Source organism: Caretta caretta, chromosome 12 (genome assembly GCF_965140235.1).
Source record: "Caretta caretta isolate rCarCar2 chromosome 12, rCarCar1.hap1, whole genome shotgun sequence".
NCBI classification, from domain to species: domain Eukaryota; kingdom Metazoa; phylum Chordata; order Testudines; family Cheloniidae; genus Caretta; species Caretta caretta.
The window spans coordinates 10,017,258-10,031,036 of NC_134217.1; the positions used below are offsets into that span (position 1 = coordinate 10,017,258).

The following is a 13,779-nucleotide window of genomic DNA, read 5'->3' on the forward strand; positions in this document are numbered from 1 at the left end:
CCCCCCACACCCATACACACACAAACTCACTCTCCTGCTGGTAATAGCTCATCTAAACTGACCACTCTCCAAGTTTAAATCCAAGTTAAACCAGAACATCTGAGGGGGGGGGTAGGAAAAAACAAGAGGAAACAGGCTACCTTGCATAATGACTTAGCCACTCCCAGTCTCTATTTAAGCCTAAATTAATAGTATCCAATTTGCAAATGAATTCCAATTCAGCAGTTTCTCGCTGGAGTCTGGATTTGAAGTTTTTTTGTTTTAAGATAGCGACCTTCATGTCTGTGATTGCGTGACCAGAGAGATTGAAGTGTTCTCCGACTGGTTTATGAATGTTATAATTCTTGACATCTGAGTTACCTACTACAGGACAGGCCTAACAAAGAAAATAACAGAACGCCACTAGCGGTCACCTTCAGCCCCCAACTAAAACCCCTCCAACGCATTATTAAGGATCTACAACCTATCCTAAAGGATGACCCAACACTCTCACAAGTCTTGGGAGACAGGCCAGTCCTTGCCTACAGACAGCCCCACAACCTGAAGCAAATACTCACCAACAACCACATACCACACAACAGAACCACTAACCCAGGAACTTATCCTTGCAACAAAACCCGTTGCCAATTGTGCCCACATATATATTCAGGGGACACCATCACAGGGCCTAATAACATCAGCCACACTATCAGAGGCTCGTTCACCTGCACATCCACCAATGTGATATATGCCATCATGTGCCAGCAATGCCCCTCTGCCATGTACATTGGTCAAACTGGACAGTCTCTACGTAAAAGAATAAATGGACACAAATCAGATGTCAAGAATTATAACATTCATAAACCAGTCGGAGAACACTTCAATCTCTCTGGTCACGCAATCACAGACATGAAGGTCGCTATCTTAAAACAAAAAAACTTCAAATCCAGACTCCAGCGAGAAACTGCTGAATTGGAATTCATTTGCAAATTGGATACTATTAATTTAGGCTTAAATAGAGACTGGGAGTGGCTAAGTCATTATGCAAGGTAGCCTGTTTCCTCTTGTTTTTTCCTACCCCCCCCCCCCCCCCCCAGATGTTCTGGTTTAACTTGGATTTAAACTTGGAGAGTGGTCAGTTTAGATGAGCTATTACCAGCAGGAGAGTGAGTTTGTGTGTGTATGGGTGTGGGGGGGGTGTGAGAAAACCTGGATCTATGCAGGAAATAGCCCGACTTGATTATGTAAAGAGTTGTCACTTTGGATGGGCTAGCACCAGCAGGAGAGTGAATTTGTGTGGGGGGGTGGAGGGTGAGAAAACCTGGATTTGTGCTGGAAATGGCCCACCTGTTGATCACTTTAGATAAGCTATTACCAGCAGGACAGTGGGGTGGGAGGAGGTATTGTTTCATATTCTCTGTGTATATATAAAGTCTGCTGCAGTTTCCACGGTATGCATCTGATGAAGTGAGCTGTAGCTCACGAAAGCTCATGCTCAAATAAATTGGTTAGTCTCTAAGGTGCCACGAGTCCTCCTTTTCTTTTTGCGAATACAGACTAACACGGCTGTTCCTCTGAAACCTGGGAGGTAATGTGTCCGATCCTTTGGGATTGGTAGAACCTTTTCTTTTTATGATGAAATATGATTTTCAGAAATATTCATTATATTTGACTTAGGTGCCTGGATGGAGGCTTGAGGCTGGGTTGCTTTAAGGGAACTGTGGTGTTGGTTTTTGGGCAAGCAGTGAGGTAATAAAGAAGCTGTTTTATGCTGGCCTGGTAAATCTAAGTATTGAATTATCTATCAGCTTTGGGGTTTGTCTGCCCCATTCTTTGGGGTTCATCCTAATTGAGTAACCTTGCCTGGCCCCCACTGGGACCCCAGTCACATCAGCTAAGATTCCAGTCCCCTAATTGCCCTCACTGATATTCAAAACAAGCCTGTGTTACCATTGGGAAGATCTGTTTATCAAGGAGATCAACAAGTGCAATATGACATTTATCATTAGCAAAGAGAGAGTCTGAGGGGGAAGAACACCATAAACTAGACACGAAAGTTATTTCCTGTGGCAATGCAGATGAGGCACTGGGATCACCGATTAAATTTAAAGGCTCACATCATTTTCACCTACAGCAGACTCCTGACATGCCACAAATGAGGGGCATTTTCAACATCATTCAAAGAGGTGGATGTGAAACTAATTAGTTCATCTGAAAAAAGACAAGAAACCAAAGAAAATTCAGTCTCTGAGGTCTATTATTGTGTGAAAAAATAGCTGTCAACAGAAAGAGCCCTGCGGAATGGTGTTATCAGACTTCAGAAAATGATGCTTTTTACTGCAGCTTAAAAAGTAGTAAATGCTGGGAGTCTTCTGCTTTACAAAGCACACTTCAGGCTCTCAGGCCATGTTTTTAAGAAAGCTTGCACAAGTCCCCAGTTTGAGCACAGACATTAGAGGCTGACTGCATACAAACGTAACATTTTCGGACATTTGGGTCAGGCTGCTCAAGCGCTACATAGGGGTAACTATTTCAAAAATGCTTAAGTAACTTTATAGCGTAAGTGCCATTTTTAAAAGGGACTTGGGCAAGTAGTCTAAATTCCTTAGAAGCCCAAGTCTCTTTTGAAAATGGGACTTCAGCATTTTCAAAAATGCTGCCCTAATTCTATTTATTCAACATTTAAGACTCTTCCCACTTTCACTCTCATACATTTTAACTTGCACAGATTAGAACGATGTTTTGTGTAACAGCATACATACAATTTTACAGATTTAGGTCCTTCTCATTCCTCCTCTCTCTAATTTCCTTTCTCTCTTCCCTTCACAGTCAGAGTTCCTTCTATTTCTCTTCAAGGATGCTGCATGTATTAATCCTACTTATACTATCTGTATCCCATTCTAGAGGTACTACTTATGTGTTTACTCTATAACTGTAAAATGTTTGTTCTGAAACTATGCAACTCACCAAACAGGGCGAAAAAACTTCACCTAATGTCTAATGCAAAATGCTGGATTCCTACAGAAGGTGTGATCTCCTGCCCATCAGGAAGGACTATGGAATCAAAATGGGCCATTGTTGAACAAATACTCTGTCGATTGCTCCGCCCACCCACCCATGCAGAGGTTACATGCAGAAATGCTTGTCTCATCAGCTTGGACTCTAGGAAGGAGGGGATAAAAATCCCTGACCAGAGGGAATTAGGGTCTCTTTATGCTGTCTGGACTCTGAGGGGCAAAGATTCCTGAACATAAGAAAGAGATGCCCAAGCCGCTTGGCTTGGGTTAGCCCCAAAGGACATAAAAGCTTGATTTTATAGACGTTTCTATTACCTTTTGAATTTAAGATTGTATCTTATTTGTAAGTGTGTGCTTACCTCCTTTAACCTTATAAACAGCTCTCATTTCTTTTTCCTAGTTAATAAACCTTTAGTTAGTGTGTTACAGGATTGGCTATAAGCATTGTCTTTGGTGCAAATTGACCTGGGGTAAGTGACTGGTCCTTTGGGACTGGGAGTAACCTGAATATTTTGTGATCTTTGGTGTAAAGTGACCATCTATCACAGAGTCAAACTTGCCTCGGTGGCAAGATAGATCGGAATGCCCAAGGGGACTGTCTGAGACTCTACGTTAAGGCTGTATAGTTCCTGAGGAGTTTACATTTGTTACTTGGTTGGTTGTCTAAGTATAGAACTCACAACCAGTTTGGGGTTTGTGCCCTGCCCTGAGGTTGGTATTCTTGCTTGTGAGCCACTCCAGACAGTGTGACTATTGGCGTAGTCAGCAGGATTCATATGCCACAGTCAACTGGATTTACAGATTATAACCCAGCACTGTTAAAAGTTTAAACTTGACATTGAGAATTTTTAAAGGTTAAAGAACAGACACAAGGAGTGGACCACAGTCATATGATGGTTTTGACATAAAAGACCTTGAAAAGTTATGTGATGAGAGGGGAAAATCCCATAAAAAGAAAGACCCAGATTAGGAACTGAGAGTTTTTCTGCCCCAGATACTGCAAAGCAACTGGCGCAATTGCAGTGCCAGGCAGCCCGGGAAGAATGTGAGCCACTCCAGACAGTGTGACAATTTCCATTCATAGCAGTTGCTTACCAAGATACCAATTAATAAAATTTCAGTGTGATGACTTAGTACTTTTTGCTAATGCAGCTGCTTGCATTTGGGACTATTATATCAAAACCAGCTAATGAAAGAGCAGGTCCAAGAGCTGCTGAGTGTTTGAGTTTGTAGAGCAGAAAGTGGAGCATCACAGAATCTCTCCTACTCATTACGGGCCTGCACTTGGTAAGTTGCTGACCTCCCTCAATTGCCATGGAAGTCACAATTGAGAGCAGACTCTGGAGTTTCCTGGATCATCCCCCTCCCTCCCCGCACCTTGTTTTGACGAAGAGTTCTGCATCCTGTGTGCAGTGACCCTCAGATCTACCTGACAAATACTCTGCGACTGTCACCAATTTTTACAATTCTGAGACAGCTTCTGCCTGGCTCTAAGAGAACTATATAGGTGCTTGACCACCTGACCCAGTATGTTTATTTCCTTCCTCCATTAGAAATTAATTTCTGGTGATGCTATGCCTCTCTATTCTACGTCTAGGTTAGTAACATCATCACCATCATGCTACTGCTCAGCCCCAGGAAGAGGCAAGAGGTGCTGATGGAACCCACGGCAGCAGGGTCTGCTTTAGATACACTGTGGAAGACGACGATTCTGGAGGCAGATTTGACCAAAGTCTACGTTGGTGACAATGGGTGTGGCAGATCACACGTGTAAGAGTCCAAATCAAACAGAGTAGTCACAGTGATTTTCCACTTTGGCCACAGGTGCTGGAACTAGGGGTGCGGGGAGTGCGGCCGCACTCCTTGGCTTGAAGTGGTTTCCATCATATACAGGGTTTACAGTTTGGTTCAATGGCTCCCACCCCTCCACCCCTCCCATTATACAAACTGTTCCAGCGCCCCTGATTTTGGCTCTCCTCTCCCCTCAGGTGGATGTGCTGTTTCTGGCCTTGTTATACATAAAGAGCTTTTCACCATCAGTAAATGTTAAGGGAGAAAAATAGACCATTTGCATTAGGGGTATAAAGTGGGTAGATGCTTAAATGTGGTGATTTACACTCACATGTTCAAGCCTAACTGAATGGTTAAATTTGGGGTCAGGAAGGCCTTTCCACCAGAAGATAGTGGCAGGGATATCTAGACTTAATTCTCTCCTCCAGGAGCAGTGATCATGTCTCGCATATGAATCTTTGGATGGAGAAGGTATTGGTGGATCTCTTTCCTTCCCATCTTCTTCCATGTTTCACAAAGGATAGTGGGGACAGGAATGGCATCTTCTCGGTTTGGAATATCTCTAAGACATTATGGAAGTAATTAATAAGAGAAACATGATTTCATTCTTCTTTTCTGTGAAGTCAGTTTGGGATTTTGCAGTATTTGCCTTACATGCAAAGTTGTTTCGGTAAAGCGAAGCATGCTTCCTCTGCTAGTCTTAACCACTGGAGGAATACAGAGGGCAAGATGGACATGTTCCTTCTGCTCTTTGTCACAGTTCATTTATACCATGTATCTGAGTGCCTTAGCAACAAGCAACAGTATGAGCAGTGAAAGATGAATAAGGTTGGTTTCAGATCCAAAAGAAAGGCCAAGAACAGAGCAGAGATTATTAAAAAGGATGAGGAATCCCCTGAAGAAGCAGGGGGAAGTTGCTTATAGACACACAACTTTGTTCATCTGCTAGCCCACTGAAGATATGAATAGGGAATTGCTCTTTTAAAGAGATCTCTCTTGTCCTGGAACTCTAATCTGCTCTGAAAGAAAAATAGTATATAAAGAGAGCAAAGTATTAAAGGGACTGAAAACCCACAAAGATACTGCTGCTGCTTTTCCATAATCACATTATACAAAACAGTTCTTGTAGCACACGCCTACAGTGCCACACCATTAACCTCTTAAATGACACTTTCTAGGCAAAGTAGTGTTGAGAACAAGCCTCATTAATGTTTCAAAGCTATTTTTGGATATCTCATTTTTGTCAAACACCTAAAGCCTCCCCCCTGATGACAAGAACACATTTTGCTGGGGGGATTCTTATCCTTTAAAAAATAACTTGCCAAGCTGTAGCATGTTCTAGCTGGGTACCCATAGGCAGTAGCACAGACTTGCTCTTGGGTCATTAAGTATTCATTTTCCCCCTGCATTGTGACCTTCCTCTTCATTTTTCTCAGGTTAACCGTCATCTTCCAAATGAGCCTTTATTGTCCCAAGGAAGTCAAGAAACCAAACTAGATGTTCCTATTCAACTAAGTCAGTTCCCCTGTGCCTATAAGAACTCTGGAAATGGAATCAACGTTTTATAATTTGGCTGGTAACAGCAATTATTAATATTCAGCAAGAACATAATTTTCTTAATCTAGCACTACTCTAGCTACAAAGTAATTTAAGTCACAAAATCTTTAGAACTGCACACTAAGCAAACGTGATGGAGGAGTACGAGAAAATCACACCGTTAAAATGAAATACCAAAATAGCTTTGAAAATAAATTAACTTATCTTTTCAACCAGCAATTAATTTTAATTCAAATTGCCTTTAGAAAGATAAAGTTAATATGCCCTGTATTCTTATTTGAAAGAAAATGCACAGTACCCATCTGATATTTCAGCCTTTGTCTTTTACTGTATAGAGCAATTTCCTTATAAGAAAAATCTGACAATATTATGTCTGACAATAAATATTATGTCTGACAATAAGCCAATTCAAAACCAATAATTTCAGAACATACCAGACTCCAGACAGAATGTAAGAAGCAGGGAGTAATACTTGTTGGAATGGTGATAACAAGAAAGGGAATATTATTAATCATATTTAGCATTGTCCCAACTACAAATGTTAGATGATTAAATGCTATACTGAACAGTGTTATCCCTGAACAGTAGGCCAGAGAATTTTTTATTTTGCAAGATTTAAAAAGCATGAGTTACCAAAATTCCTCATGGAAGGAACAGAAAAAGCAGGAGCGCCTGCGGGAGTCATCAGGGTTTCCTCAGTCCTTTTCTGTCAGTCTGGGTCCCATTCTCATTGGTGTGTGAAGATCAGACATGCATAATAATTCTTTCAGGTCTGTCAGCAGCCTAGGCCACTGTTGATCTGCTAACAGATCCTAGCGGGGTTAGAGAATATTATCTGAGTGGTTTTTGTTCCTCCCTCATCTCCAGGGTGGTTTTTTTGCTTTTGTGATAATACAGCTGCCCAAAGAGATCTCATGTGAGATTCCACAGGATTCTCGTCTTAATTCTTCCAGTCCAATGGGAATGTATGGGGCTTTGATGTCATCAACATGCAGACAACAGTCGATGTCTTATTTTCATGAGATCTGGATGACACAATTTCCTTGTTTTTTCTAGTGCCTTGCTGAAGGCTGGGATTTGAATAAAACTAAGGTGTAATCAAAACAAGACAGACGTCAAGAGAAAAGATCACAATGGCAGAGAGGGGGTGACTCCTGTCCCCATTGCTGAGTGATTTCAATGCCCTTTACTCAAGTGCTGCAGTTTTACAGCACTCTAGGTTTCCTAACTGATCTCAGAGGACATGAAAAGTGTAAAAGCACTTTTCCTAGTCAGGTGACCATTTCCCTCAACTCTGGACCTTGCCATTGTCATACATCTTCTGTGATTCCTAATTTGGATTATTATATGATCTACATGAGGTGACCCACTTGGAAGTTAGATCTGGTACCAAACAGGATATCGCTAGAGGAACAGCTAGTGCAGGGTGCCTATGATCCACCAGGAATGGAGGCTAACTCAGGTTAGAGAGATTAACTTTCCCCTCCTTATTCTCTCCACGGCAGTTGAGATTAGCTGGAGCATTTGTGCTAACAAGCTATAGATTTAGACATCTAGGAGCTGGTGGGAAGGCATTCTCAGCGCAGGGCAGCTGACACAAATTCCTTTCCCTTGGTAGCCCAACAGTCTTTTCACCTTTGTGGCAAAATGCACGCTACAGCTGGGAGAAAATTTTCAGCTGAAACCATTTCACCAAAAAATGCAGATTCAGGCTGACCAAAACTTTAAGCAGCTTCTTGGCAAAAAATCAATTAATTGTTTCAATCAAAACCAAAAGATAAAAAAAACCTGAAAACTTTTTGTTTCAACATATTCAGAATGAAAAGTTTTGAGTTTTCCATTCAAAATGTCTGTTTATTTTGAAATTTACTTCAATTTTTATTCCAAAAATTTAAAAGCATTTTAAAAAGCTTGAAAACGATCCACACAATTCTAGAGCAGATTACATAAATTGCTTTTGCTTGAGGGAAGGCTGGCACTAGCGAGCTAGGGATTGGGGACAAAGTTTCTGCCACTTACTAAATGTTCTCTCTCTCTGTTTTGGTAGATTTATCTTGATGTTAAAAATTCATAAATTTATGCTAAGATTTAACTTGGAACTATGACCAAAATCCAAAGTTTTTGCTTCAGCCAAGAACACCAGATGTTAAACCAGGATGGCACTCTGAAAGCATCTTGTCCTTAAGGATTTCAAAGACAAGATAAATAGGTTTTTAAATATTTTATGTGTGTGTGTGTGTGTATATATATATATATATGGGGTGGGGAGGTTGTTTTTTTGCTGAACATTTTATAGATTTTTTTGTATTAAACTGAGATATTGCTGGCACTAGGAGTCTAAGCAAATCACCACTAACAATGCAGGAATCTGACACATCTAATTAGAACACCTGGATATTCAAGTGTTTAGATGAAACTGTTCTTCAAAAGTTGAAAAAATAGTTATAAAAAATATCCCGGGCTGCTTGTTTCACATCCTCAGCTAGGAGCAAAACAGAAAATGTTTAAAATTGACCTCTTTCTAATGCAATGCCCACTAGTTTAACTGTGGGTAAAAAGACATGACAACTCATTAGAACCCAAAGCTAGTTGCAACACGTGTAGCAGCTGGGGGCTGTGCAAGAATTCAGACATCAGTCAAGCACACAACGTGCTGTAACTTGCATAGCACAGTATTATATGGCATGTTTTCTATGCGCACTACTGCAAAACATTTAGAACAGTTGCCCATTTTCATTTCTTTTTAGTTTAGGAGTAGGAAGTGCCCATACACAGTCTCTAAGTACGTTGCCAATTATTTAAAGTCACAAAAGCAAAATGCAATACAATCAAGCTCACCACTTCCACTAAGCAGCAACCCATAACCAGATACTAAACTCCATACAGCAGTCTGGACTTTAGCCCTCTTACCTTTCTGCAAATGAAATTAACACGCATTGTGCAACACCATAAAACTTAGCAAATATGGATTATTTCAGACCAGCGACACAGCATTCCTGAGTCCCACAACCTTGATCGTGTAAACCCTGCCATGTTCCGCTTCTCTGTTATATTGAGACGGAACTAGAGTCAGTGTCTCTGCTACCATGGCAGAGTAGTGTCAGTCTGATTTTTGCTACAGTCCAGATTAAGAATGCCCTCTTCTTTTTATTCCCCTGACTCCCACACTATCCTTCACATTGTTATTGTAATTCTTTCCAAGATGTATTACGACCCTACAAGACAATCCTAGGAGAGCCACTCAAGGTATTTTGGTATTTTTACTTCCTTTAGATACATTTTTTCAAACTACAGAAAACAAAACTTGGATTTGATGGGAGTTCTGCAGTAAAGGTTCAGGTCAATTCTTACCATTTCTTAACCAGTTTATCCAGCCTTACTAATTAATGAAAAGCCAATATTTTTATGGTTTAATATTAAGAGCCTGATCCTTTAAGCCTTCAAACCACAGAATTTCCATTGGGTTGTGTTTGCAGTTAGCTCATGTCAAGAACTGGAGCTTATTCACTACAAATATAAGTTGGCCGTTTTTTCAAACAGACATTATTAAGGGCACAAGAGCAAACTATCCCACTTCGTAGGAAAGACAGGAAATCTAGCAAGAGACCACCCTGGCTTAACCAGGAGATCTTCAATGATCTAAAAATAAAAAAAGAGCCCCACAAAAAGTGGAAACTAGGTCAAATTACAAAGGATGAATGTAAGCAAATAACACAAATATGTAGGGACAAAATTAAAAAGGCCAAGGCACAAAACAAGATCAAACTAGCTAGAGACATAAAGGATAACAAGAAAACATTCTACAAATACATTAGAAGCAAGAAGACGACCAAGGACAGGGTAGGCCCATTACTCAATGAGGATGGAAAAACTATAACAGAAAATGTGGAAATGGCAGAGGTGCTTAATGACTTATTTTTTTTCAGTTTTTACCAAGAAGGTTGGTGGCGATTGAACATCTAACATAGTGAATGCCAGTGAAAATGATGTAGGATCAGAAGAGGCTAAAATGGGGAAAGAACAAGCTAAAATTACTTAGACAAATTAGATGTCTTCAAGCCACCAGGGCCTGATGAAATGCATCCTAGAATACTCAAGGAGATGACTGAGGAGATATCTGAGCCATTCGCGATTATCTTTGAAAAGTCATGGAAGACGGGAGAGATTCCAGAAGACTGGAAAAGTGCAAATATAGTGCCATTCTATAAAAAGGGAAATAAGGACAACCCAGGGAATTACAGACCAGTCAGCTTAATTTATGTACCCAGAAAGATAATGGAGCAAATAATTAGCGACTCAATTTGCAAACATCTAGAAGATAATAAGGTGATAAGTAACAGTCAGCATGGATTTGTCAAGAACAAATCATATCAAACCAACCTAACAGCTTTCTTTGAGAGGGTATCTAGCCTTGTGGATAGGGTGGAAGTGCTAGATGTGGTATATCTTGACTTTAGTAAAGCTTTTGATACTATCTCGCATGACCTTCTCATAAACAAACTAGGGAAATGCAACCTAGATGGAGCTACTCTCAGGTGGGTGCAAAACTGGTTAGAAAACCATTCTGAGAGAGAAGTTCTCAGTGGTACACAGTCATGCTGGAAGAACATAATGAGTGGGGTCCCGCAGGGATCAATTCTGGGTCTGGTTCTGTTCAATATCTTCATCAATGGCATAGAGAGTACACTTACAAAGTTTGCAGCCAATACCAGGCTGGGAGGGGCTGCAAGTGCTTTGGTGGATAGGATAGGATTATAATTCAAAATGATCTGGACAAACTGGAGAAATGGTCTGAAGTAAATAGGATGAAATTCCATAAGGACAATGCAAAGTACTCCATTTAGGAAGGAGCAATCACTTACATACATACAAATTGGGAAATGACTGCCTAAGAAGGAGCACTGCAGAAAGGGATCGGGGGGTCAGAGTGGACCACAAGCTAAATATGAGTCAAGAGTGTAAGGCTGTTACAAAAAAAGCAAACATCATTCTGGGATGTATTAGCAGGAGTGTTGTAAGCAAGACATGAGAAGTAATTCTTCCGCTCTACTCTGCGCTGATTAGGCCTCAACTGGAGTATTGTGTCCAGTTCTGGGTGCCACATTTCAGGAAGGATGTGGACAAATTGGAGAAAGTCCAGAGAAGAGCAACAAAAATGATTAAAGGTCTAGAAAACATGACCTATGAGGGAAGATTGAAAAATCTGAGTTTGTTTAGTCTGGAGCAGAGAAGACAGAGGGGACATGATAATAGTTTTCAAGAACATAAAAGGTTGTTACAAGGAGGAGGGAGAAAAATTGTTTTTCTTAACCTCTGAGGATAGGACAATGGGCTTAAATTGCAGAAAAGGAGGTTTAGGCTGGACATTAGGAAAAACTTCCTAACTGTCAGGGTGATTAAGCACTGGAATAAATTCCCTAGAGAGGATGTAAAATCTCCACTATTGGAGATTTTTAAGAGTAGGTCAGACAAACACCTGTCAGGGATGGTCAAGATAATACTTAGTCCTGCCATGAGTGCAAGAAACCAGACAAGATGACCTCTCAAGGTCCCTTGCAGGCCTATGATTCTAGGATTCTAACAACAACTGCATTAGAAACTCACAGACAGATCAGGATAGCTAGATTAGATAGCCCTAGCAAAACTTTCTAGAAACGAGGGAAAAAATCAAAAGGTTAGCTGATTGTCCCTATTATTCAAAATGTATAATTTCAGAGATTTTCATAAACAGGCTGTGCTGCAGGAAGTGTGTTGAACTTATACCAGGAGAACAAGGAGCCCTAATGGTCTTCACCATGGGAGGTCAAACCTTGAAGAAATGAAGCCCCTCAAGGCTGGCAGAAGAATTCCACCACAGTATACCTTGCACATGTTTAGATCTTTTAAGAAGCAAAACTTTAACAGTTGCACATCAAGAGTCCTAAAAAATCTATGTCCGTTGAAAAGAAATGGACAAAGAATTATGCGCTTACCTGGTGTTGTCTGAGTCAATGGTACGAAAGAGCTGTTCAAGTTCTTCTTCATTAAGAGTCCCGTCTGAAAAAAAAGCCTGGAACTCCTCCAAGGACAACTTCCCATCGTCTGTGAATGGCAAGATACCAGCGTTAAGAATAAAAGGTTAATGGAGGGAAAGCACAATCAAATGAAATATAAGGTCATGCTCTGCTTAAAGATATAGTGGGGAAATTCTTGGAACTTCTGAGTATCCGTCCTGTAAAGTATCAACACATTCAGCAATACGGCGTTCCCTTGGTACGTGGCTGCTTTTGGAACACAGGCTTTCAAACAGGACGCATCTAAGAAGGCGGGGGCCAAATACATTACAAAGACTGAGGAGAAGGTTGCCAAAGGCAGCCAAATATTTAATGGTTATGGCGCTGCGAGGCATGTGCAAATGCCAGATCTACCAAATTAAAGGGGAACTTCTGATGGGCAGCAGCGGAGCTAAGATGGAAAGTAAATGCCATATAAAAAGGGAACCCTTACACCAGCATTAGAAAGAAGGAGCTCTATTTGAGGGAAATGTTCACAGTTTATTCGTTTATATGCTTTAGACTCATCATCACAATGTATTACAGAAACAGAAGTCAGAAGATTCAAATACTTGATAATCCCTTGAAACCACTTCAGAGAACAGACTTCAATACAATTTTTATTTCATGTTCAAAAGAGTTTAGTTAGAACCAGTCTCTTGTTTTCACAATATAGAACTTGAAATCAAAGTGCAGAAACAGCCATAAGAGAAAGGACAGTTTTGTAGTCTTTCCCAACCAAGCCAGAACCAGGAAGTACCAGAAACCTAACAAGCATGTTTTCAAGTTATCCAGAATGATGCGTAGAACAAAGAGGCTTGGATTGATACATCTGGCAAAATACCAAAATTATGATTGGATCAGATTTTCAAATGTACAGATATGCATTAAGAGGGCTGTACAAATATCTGCATTTGCGAATTTCATCCACTATTATTATTTATCTGGCATCAAAATATATGAGACAGGCTACAAACAAGTTCACATACTAGGTCCCTGGCTTAGGGAGTTTAAAATCTAAGGCCCCAGTCCTGCATGCTGCAACACAGGTGGACTCCTGACCCTGCAGGGAGCACCAGTGAAGTCAGGAGAGCTGTGTGAGAGCACAGGGCCCATCCACACAGAGTAGCTTGGTGGATCTGGGCCTACAAGTCAAACTGTGGCATTGGCAGCTGTCCCAAGGAAGAAGTGATGTGAAGCTGCAATTCCCTAGGGATTAGAAGGACTGCGCATGTTGCACCATCCTTTACAAAATAATTAGGCTTTTAATTCCCTGTTGCAATTGGATTAAGGAAAAAAGAAACCTGCAGGGTTCCTTCTGAAATGAAATCATACTGGAGTTCAGGGACCCGTTTATCTACTGTATGTTTAAATAATGCAGGACATTCAGTGTTTAGATGGTG

At 40.7% G+C, this 13,779-nt stretch overlaps 1 protein-coding gene across 3 annotated transcripts in view; it reads right to left on the minus strand.

Annotated features, from left to right (window-relative positions):
- The window catches only part of NECAB2 (N-terminal EF-hand calcium binding protein 2), a 359,662-nt gene that overhangs the window by 225,975 nt on the left and 119,908 nt on the right, over positions 1-13,779 (minus strand). For all 3 annotated transcript variants that reach the window (XM_075118339.1, XM_075118338.1, XM_048870602.2), the window contains exon 3: positions 12,317-12,425. In XM_075118339.1, the coding sequence (XP_074974440.1) occupies positions 12,317-12,425 (109 nt within the window). The remainder of the gene's footprint in view (positions 1-12,316; positions 12,426-13,779) is intronic.